At 38.6% G+C, this 9,826-nt stretch overlaps 1 protein-coding gene across 3 annotated transcripts in view; it reads left to right on the plus strand.

Annotated features, from left to right (window-relative positions):
• The window catches only part of EMCN (endomucin), a 67,271-nt gene that overhangs the window by 38,232 nt on the left and 19,213 nt on the right, over positions 1 to 9,826 (plus strand). For 2 of the 3 annotated variants that reach the window (XM_042470148.1, XM_042470147.1), the window contains exons 8-9: positions 8,778 to 8,834; positions 9,490 to 9,540. In XM_042470148.1, coding sequence (XP_042326082.1) covers positions 8,778 to 8,834; positions 9,490 to 9,540 — 108 coding nt within the window. The remainder of the gene's footprint in view (positions 1 to 8,777; positions 8,835 to 9,489; positions 9,541 to 9,826) is intronic. The other variant, XM_042470146.1, reaches the window with a different exon arrangement.

Raw genomic sequence — 9,826 nt, forward strand, 5'->3', positions numbered from 1 at the left:
ACACCAAGTTAGCATGGTGATGGATACTGGAAGCTGTACTTCTGAAAAGTAACTTTTCCAGATTGTGGGCTTGCCAAAAATAGGTCAATCTGCACTCACTCCACACACAGGTTTGTTTATTCGTGTCATTTGGAGAAGTGAGGAATATAAAGCAGCGTCTAAAATTCTGAAGAAAGTAAATACTATATTTTCTGGCGTATAAGACTACTTTTTAACCCAGGAAAATCTTCTCAAAAGTCGGGGGTCGTCATATATGCCGGGTGTCATCTTATAGGGCAGGTGCTGAAACTTCTGAACTGGAATGGAGAATCTGCACTCGCTGCATATGGTGGAGGGAGCTCAAAAATGGCCCCACTGTATGCGACGATCGTATGAAAGCAGCTACCGCTTTGATAGTCTTGGAGACAGGGAGGGCTGGGCAGGCAGGGAGAGCTGACCAATCCAAGCAGGCTTTGTATACAACAAGGTTTCCTGCTAAGTAACTGCATGTCATTTGAATTAAAATTACCATATTGAAATCAAATCTGATGTTTTTTTATTTTTTATTTGGTGTGCGTTGGAAGAGGGGTAGTCTTATACGGTGAGTATATCCCAAACTCTATATTTTAACTGGAAAAGTTGGGGGTCGTCTTATACGCCCAGTCGTCTTATAGGCCGGAAAATATGGTATATTAAAAAGTGAGGTCCAAAATCCTGTATGGCAGTTATGAATGTGTAACCTGCAATTACATATTCATGACTGCTATGTATTCACAGTACAATCCCAATCTGCACATACCAGGCAGCAGCCACTGCGATCGATGGGGTTCAGTTACCCTGCTGTTCCTACCCACCCATCTCATACAAGCAATCTCTGGAGCAAGGAGGAAGTGCAACAATGACCCTGATTCTGCCTATCCTACATCAGAATTTAGTGTGTAGTACTGTAACCGTGGTACTTGTGCATACGTAAGAGCCACACAGGATTCCAGCCAATGTTTTCAATTTAGCTGACATCATAGCATCACTTTTGAGCAATAAAAGGCAATGGGGTTGTTCTGATTTTAAGAATCATTTCATTTGGTTGTCATCCAAAGGGAAAGAGAGAAAAGACACAAACGACAGACTGCTGAAGTTTATTTAGTCAAAGGACCATGGAAGGATATGATGGAGGAAGGTTAATCTGGGGTCGTTTTCTTTTGCACCATCTGTTTGTCTGCTAACTATCTACTAGAATGAGACAATTAGAAATATGCACATCAGCTATGCCAAAAAAAATGTAAGGTCCCCCCCACCTACCTTCATAACTCATTGCCCAAAAACAACTTATTATAGGCAATATTGTCCTTCTCATTTTTCAATCTTGGATCTGGACGTTGTCCCAGATTCTCTTTACAGGGCATCTGTCCCACTTACTCACAGTCCCCAAACGATTGTAAGATTGGCTAGAAAGAATTGGGAAGTCATAAAACATGTATGAAAGATCTGTCAATCACTGCCTGTTTCTTTGGCTTTGTCAGCTGACGAAACTGATGTGGTGTAATTGCTCACTGCCTGCTACTTTCAGAGAGAGGTATCAAGCTCAATGGTACTATTTACCAAATGTGGCATATCATTGGTCCAAAATGGACAGAGTGACAGAAGTCTTTTGAGAGAGACCGGTTTTGACTCTTGGGGAGAAGGATCTCCTGCTGGGCAGGGAGGAATAAGAGCACGGGAAGAGAAGAGAGACAGAGGAGGAAAAAAGAGAGTTAAGAAGTTGAGAAAGAAAGGGAATGGTAGAAAGAAAGAAGGTGGATGAGAAAGCAAGGAAAAAAGGGAAGGGAGGGAAGACAAAGTGCTGTCATCATGCTTTTGAGGCTCTAAACTCATTCACCATTAGCCTTGGCCCTCCCAGCCACTGAAATGAGGCACTGGGCCTGAACAGATATGCCAAAATAAAGCTGCTTCAGGTCACTTTGGAAGTATGCTGTTTAAATGGCACACACATCTTAAGGGGCCAGAAGCTGCACCAAAGCTGCGCTCCAGTCCTTAGGACTGGAGCGTGGCTTTAGCACAGCCTCTGGCTTCTTAGGATGCATGCACCATTTAATTTAATTTGGCCTGATTGTTTGACTTTAATTTGGCCTGATTGTTTGGGCCCATTATGACCAAGAGAATATAAACCACAGAGGGGAAAAATATTATCCACTACTCCTAGATAGCACTATGATTCCATTTTAACAGCCATGGTTGCATCCTGTGGCAGCCTGGGGTTTGCACTTTAAGGAGAGGTATTTAGAATTATCTTCCAGAGAGCTCCAATGCATTTCCAAACTACAACCCCCATGATTTTTGGTGGTCTGTACTATGCCTTAATTCAGTGAGGCTTACTTCCAAGCAAAGATCTATAGTTTTGCAAATCATAGCTTTGCATTGGGCTTCTCACACAGATCTAATGGCAATAACATGACTTTAATGATATTCAAAGACATAGCTGTGTTAGTCTATATCAGTTTACAAAGGGATTTTGTAAAAACCTTTGAGACTACCTGAGAAAGGAGTTTGGAGCATTAGCTTTCATAGACACATTCTGCTATGAAAGCATATGCTACAGTCTCAAAGGTACAGAATCCCTTTGTATGGTCTCAAACAGTGTATTTTCTATTTAATATTGCATTCACACCTGAAACAGTACACCAAATAGGAAGAGAATACACTAGTGTGATATGATGATTAGAGTGTGGCCTGGGACTTGGAAGATCTGGGTTCTTGTCCCCCTTGATCCATGAAACTCTCAGGATGACCTTGGGCCCGTCACTGTCTCTCAGCCTGACTTACCTCACCTCCTTGTTGTCAGGATAAAATGAAGGGAGAGCAGTATTTACTGCTTGGGATCATTCAGGGAAGGTGGGATATAAATGTAACAAATGTAACAATTAAAAAATAGATAAACTGCATGTCTATATTGGATTTTGAAATTGTCTGAAGGAATAAGCTGAGTGAGCATATTTATAGCATCATGTGATATTGTGTCAAAAGTTTAGTTTTGTTTTCATAATCTTTGGGAGTATTTTAATAAGCTTTTTAAAAAGTATGTAAAAATGTTATTGTTTTTACAGATGACATTTTGGTCAACAGTAAAGGGATATAGCCTCTAGGCCAATAGCACCCACATTCACTGAAAGCAATTCTTTGGCATTTCAAGAAGGGATATTCTAAGTTGTGCTTTCCTTTAGGGGGAATTTGAAGTTGTCAAGGATTGAACCTAAAATCCCATTCAGGCTTTATAGCCTACTCAGTTCTCTGTCATGTATCAATCTTAACTATCATGAATGGAATGAAAAAAAGCCAAGGCATTACTGTTGACCAGTTTCCAAATAGGTAGCCACATTAGTCTGTTGCCACAACAGAGAAATGACAAACACATTTCTTATGCTGTGAGATTCCATTAAATAGGCCCTACTTCATCAGATATACAAAATATTGTCCAGAATTTCAGTGTACAATCCTCCCTCTGTTCTTGCAGACTTGGGATCTGCACCTCCCGATTATCTGCAGGGGACGAACGGAGGGAGTTAAAATGGGGCATGCACCCGTGGTGCACATGCATCCCCCCTGGGAGCCTGCCTCCAATCAAGCCAACAGGGCTTGAAAATGCACATTTTTTTCATTTTCACAGGGGAGGGGAGTCCGGAACGGATCCCCTGTGAAAAAGGAGGGGTGACTGTATATGCAATTAATATGGTTTCAATTGCGGTTGTAAGCAGTGGGAATAGAAGGAAGTTAGATGCCAAGAGCATTGATAATTACTGGCCATTCACAATGTTGCTGCCAACATAGACATTCTGGCACCAGGTAAACCAATGAGTTAATTACAGAGGTGATAATGCAAGCATCCTGATAGTAAGTAATCAGTCTTAATTAGCCGACCTAGTACCGGAATGTTTGTGTTGTAAACAAACATTTTGTAAATGGCCAGTGTCAATAATGCAAGTGTCGCCATCAGGACTTTTTGCATTTAATTTCAATCTGACCTCACTGTCTCCAATCTCACTTCCAACCATGTGTATAGCATACAACCATGATAATGCTTCATGCAGCCAATGAAATGTGTTGTAGCCCACAAAAACCTATGTTGTAATAAATGTGTAAATCTTTACAGGTATAGTGACTAGAATTCATAACAAAATTTGCATGAAAGAAGAAGCCCTTCATATATTTACCTGGGAAGAAGTCACACTGAAGTCAGTGGAACTCACATCTGAATAAACATGCATAGATAGAGAGCACCAGCATTAAATAAACACCTGAGTGTTTTTGGGTTTTTTTTTTTTTTAAGTTGTGTTATACAAGTTTGTGACAAATCAAAAATGACTATCATACAAATGACAAAATAGGTTGCACTATAATAAATCAAATTTACAGTGAATCAATATGCACTCTACATGTCATGAGGGTTATGGGAGAAAATCAGTCAGTATGCAGGGAAAGCATCAGAACTTTAGATTATTAATAAATTTGTTTCAAATTTGTGATTTGTTTCATACGCCTTTATGATGGACATGTTCCAGAGCTTGGAATGCTAGATTTGAAAATTCATTTGATAGTGCAAAAATTAGAAATGGGAAAAATTCATTTGTTACCATCATTAATAACAGAAATAATTCTAATTCACTTACTTATGATCAGGTCACTCATTATTGAGAACATTATTTCTGGGACACACCATGAATGTAAAGAAAATGACATTGAAGTGATCCTTCTTGAGCTTAGGGACACATTTTGTTATTGTCACCTTTAAATGGGCTCTTTGCAGTCTTTTAAAGCTGCCTTACTCCAATTTATCTTTTTCCCCACATAGACTACCAAGCCTGTAATATATCTAATTGTCTAATTCTCTAAAGCATGTTTGTTAACTTCATCATTTATTGGGGCATCCAGTGACTTAGGTGAACCTTCTAGAAGAATCTAGAGAGTCCATAATTTAAGAATTATTTGGGAGTTATGTCCATGTTTTGAAACAGAAATGGATACTGGTCACAAAACCTTCACCCAAACCTTGAAATATTTGAGTGGACTGGAGAGCGGGGCTGCACAGAGTACAACCACTCTAAAACCATTCCCCTCACATAGAATATGATTGCAATGGAAGTGCCAGGCCTCCTCTTCTATCATGTTGAAGAACTCTAAACATGCACAGCTGCATGTGGTAAAATTCAAAGATATAGCCATGTTAGTCTGTAGAATCAGTATATAGAGAGATCTTGTACTCTCTGAAAGAAAGAAATTGGCAGCATGAGCTTTTCTACACTTCAGTCTACTTCCTCAGATGCATTTGGTGGAGTGGAAGCCAGACACAGACATATATATGTCATTGGTATGTGAGGATGTCAATTCAAATTACAAATCCCTTGTGTATGGAAATGAAGTTGCAGGGCCAATTTTAACGACTAGGAAACTGGTCTTTGTGCATGGAGATGAACTGGCAGATCTAGTTTGCAATGGGACTAGCTTGTGGTGGGGGAATAGATGAATGTAGGGCACCCCCATGAGGATGGGGTCAGATAGTATTGAAGTTTGTGTAGTTTGTCAAGAAGCCATTGTCTTTGTTCAAGCCATTGCTGAGAAACTGTAATTTGTTCCTGTTCCAGTTCTGCTGTTTCTCTTTCCAATCTACCTTTGTAGTTCTTTTGTTCAATGACTGCTGTTCTGAGGTCTGAGATGGATTGCTCAGGGAGACTAAAATGTTCTGTCACCAGTTTTTGTGTATTCCCATTCCTAATGTCTGATTTATGTCATGTGTGCTGCTGGTTAATACTCCAGCCTCATGAGGGCTCTCTTAGCCAGTTCCTCACATCTCTTTTCTGGTTCCCTGCCATCATCACACTACATTCCAATAATTCCCACCACCGTTCATATGGTTTTCTACTCACCTTGGCTTTAGGCAACCCCCTTCCTCTTTCCTTTGTCTCACAACAACCATGTTTAAAACTGAACTTGTCACCTCATCAGTATATCCAAACGTTTTACATTTCTATTGCTGTTCACACACACAGCCTGCTTATAAAGATCTGTTCCTGGGCACTTCATTCCATGCATCTGAGGAAATAGATTTAAGTCTTTGAAAGCTTATGCTACCATTTTTCTTTCTTTCTCTAAATTAGCCTCAAAGATGCTACAAGATCCCTTTACGTCCTGGTCCAGACTAACACAGCTATGTCTTTGAATACTGCCCAGTTTCCCTTGAATTGGACTGAAAAGAGAGCTAGAGTTAAGTGTCATCTGCAGGCCAGTAAAATCAAACCCAGAACTCCAGACAACCTTTCCTAGAGATTTCATGTTTATATTGAGTCCATGGGAGAAAAAACTGAGCTATGAGGAGCCTGCAGGCCAAGGGCCAGGGGGGTGAACAGGTATCCCCTAGCCCTGGCTTCTAAGTGCCCCTCTCCAGGGGCAGCCAGAGCTACTGTAGAACATAGCCCCAGGTCCAATTCTACATAGGTGGCCCAGAAGGATACCATGGTCAATAGTTTTAAAAGCTACTAAGATGTTCAACAGAACCGGTACAGGAATATTCCCACTGTCCAGTTCCCAGCATTTTTCATCAGTTGAAGATGTCCAAAGCCATCTCCATCCCTTAGCCAGTACCAAAGCCAGGTTGAAATTGATCTAGATAATACATTTCCTCCAGGAAACTTGGAGCTGGGAGGCCACACACATTGTTGTTACATTACTTATGTGCCATGCTGTTTTTGTGCTAGCTTTTCTGCTTGATGGTTCATATTTATTAAATATGGTCATTTCATTTTTATTTTTAGATTTTAAAAATTAGATTAGAAAGCTAAAACAGTGAGGTTGTTCTTTGCCTAGGATGTCCCATGATTTCATAAACGTCACGTAAGTTGAACCAGGGCTCCCAACTCATATAGTATTCCATTAACCATTAAATTATATTTGTCACCATTAATGAAACATAGCAGTCATGTTCCCTTCTGTTGATCATAAAGAAATCTGTCAATAGGAATGCATTAGTTCTTCTATTATTTATTCTCAAATTATTCTTATCAGCCAATCCTCTCCCCCCCCCCCCCCATTATGGAGGTGTGGGCTCTCTAAATGATTTATTTATATAATGTACAATTTAAACAAAGATCAGTGTGTGTCATTATGATGGATTGGTTGTAATACAAACCGTTTTCTTATATAATGATGTGCACAAGGTTTTAGCTCTTAATCTCTGTGATCTTTACATAGAATATTTATTTTATATTCTAGGATTGGTGGAGTAAAATTAGGGAACAGAGAGGTTATATTTATTATACGCTACTAAATTGGTCATACATACTACACTGAGATGGACAACCTGCAGCGCTTGGTCTGTATGTGAATCTAATTTTATAGAGGCCTGGGCCTAATTTCAAAAGCATGCTTTCTATTTAGATTTCTATCAAGAGATCAACAAATGGAGACTTTTAAAATATATAAACAGGCTTTTAAGACCTGACAGGTGTTAAGAAAATAACTGTAAGAAGGTGCTGTATTGTTTTCAACTGTACTGTTGTAACTATTTTTATCTTTTTAAAGTATATGTTTTAATTTATTTTAATATTGTTAATACTTTACATTTATTTGTTTTTATTCAAATGTTGACTTTTTGTATTTTTCTTCACTTATGCTATAATCATTTTAATTTACAAACTGCCCAGTCTCAATATTTTGGGGAAGGGATTACTATAAATAAAGATTATAATTAATAACAATATCATCTAAATAAAATATATTTACAGGTTCAAGCAAGTTTTGCTTCAAGGTTTGCTACTATATTTGTAAATGCAAATCTATACTGTATGCTTGCAGATGGAGGCTGTTAGTATATTGCTAAATGCTTTCAAATATATAGCAAATGTATCCTCAAATATATAAGACAACATATGTGTTTAAGAATAAATCCCATCATTTTACAAAACAATACAAATGTTTCTACCAACAAATCTTTTCCCAAAAAAAGTTTGGTGCTGTCAAGGAAATATGAAAAAGAAAGGGGGGGGGAGAGAAAGGACAAAGGCATTTTTAAATGTAAAAAAAATCAAAAATGTCACCCAGACAATAACTGTCTAAGTATACAGAAAAGTTCAAATAGCATAATAATGATGGCTAGACTGTATTTGATAGAAATAACATGACATGGTAGACCAGCAGAATATTATAAACCAACGTAAGATGAACATTAACTCAATAAAGTTGCATCTGGACAAAAAAAAATCTAATTTTAATGAGGTCATCAATAACAGTGAAGCAGGCTGTAAGAAAACCGCTGGAAAACGTAGTCTAGTTCTTGTGCTCGTGTTGGATAATTAATTTTATTAAAGAGAGAGAGGAAGAGAGCACTCACTATATAAACCCGTGAAGTTGAGATACCTGGTCTTAATCCTATTTAAATCTCTTTGCATCAAAGAAGACTTAATGGGAATAAAGCCAAGTATTTATGGGGAGAGAAATTAGGTCAGGTCTAAGTGGACTGGATTAACACTTGAGTTGTTTTGGATTGGTCCCTAGTTCATGTACTTCATTTATGGAAAGATGTTTCCTTTTGGCCTAGATATCACATCTGAGCAGGCAAACTGTGACCCTCCCAAAGTTGTTACAGCTCAAATTGCTAATTTTGCTATTTGGAGTGTGGCAGTAGTGAAGAAGATAACAAAGTTGCCATTGTGTTCCAGTGCCTTTGAACCATTATGTTCATGTGCCAGCTGTAATTTTCTAAAAAAAAAAAAAAACAAACCAGAAAACATGCCAGTGAGCTATGACTATTTCAGTCTCTTTTCTCATAGACACCACAGACCCAGGAAGAGATGGAGCTCTATCTACTAGTGGTGAGTAAATTTAATGCGCTCTTTCCATTCCAAATTATTCATGCATGGCTTTTCAAAACTGGGAAGCATGCTTTGTGAGCCTTTTACCATGGGTATTCAGATATTGCAATTGAACCCTTGCTCATTTTGTGTATATGCATGCCCAGATTGTTGATCTATACCAGGGGTTGGGAAAGGGCAGTCTGTAGGCCATTGTATAGTCCAGAATGTATCCTAGGAGACCCTAATCTCTTCCAGAACCCCCTCAATTTAAAATTCAGCCAAAAATGGCTAAAAAGAAACCTTCTTTAAAAATATCCAAACAGCCACTTAAATGTAGCGGTTTGATTCCTATGGGACCTTAAGGTGGTAAGGATTAAATAATAATAATTAGCCTGCCTCTCCCTTTCGAATCGAGGTGGGTTCCAAGCAAAAAAACAAATATCAATTACAAATGCAATGTCATAAAATTACAATCCCCATTCCCAACAAAACCAACAAATTATTCAGTCTAAAAACACTTCATATTAAAATTCCAATCTAAATTGGAAGTTGCCCATCTCAGTCTATAAACATACATACACAAATACATATAAGGGATGTGTGCATGTTATACTAACTATGTCTTCATTTATTCAGATATCTCTAAGAATCTCTGTATTTTTTTCACTTATAGATAATGCTGCAAAAACAGACCAGGGAGGAAAGGAAGATTCTTCTTACAGTAGTGAGTAAATTCCATGTATCCCAGTTCTCCATTCATTGTTTTTGTTTGCCTAGGAGGTAGCTGCTGGAATGTAATTGTCAGCCTTGTCAGGGGCCACTGGTCTAGAAACCTAATCTGCCTGTCTGTCTAGTCCTCTGCAAAAGGGAGACCAAGATATAATGGACTCAGACTGACACTGCTTTCCCCTTCAGACTGTGAATTTCTTCCTGAGGACTCAGTGGGGGAAGACTGAACCACATCACACTCACACAGAGCAGACATAAAAGACAGGCGTGCATCATGATGG

This window comes from Sceloporus undulatus, chromosome 5, assembly GCF_019175285.1.
Source record: "Sceloporus undulatus isolate JIND9_A2432 ecotype Alabama chromosome 5, SceUnd_v1.1, whole genome shotgun sequence".
Lineage (NCBI taxonomy): Eukaryota > Metazoa > Chordata > Lepidosauria > Squamata > Phrynosomatidae > Sceloporus > Sceloporus undulatus.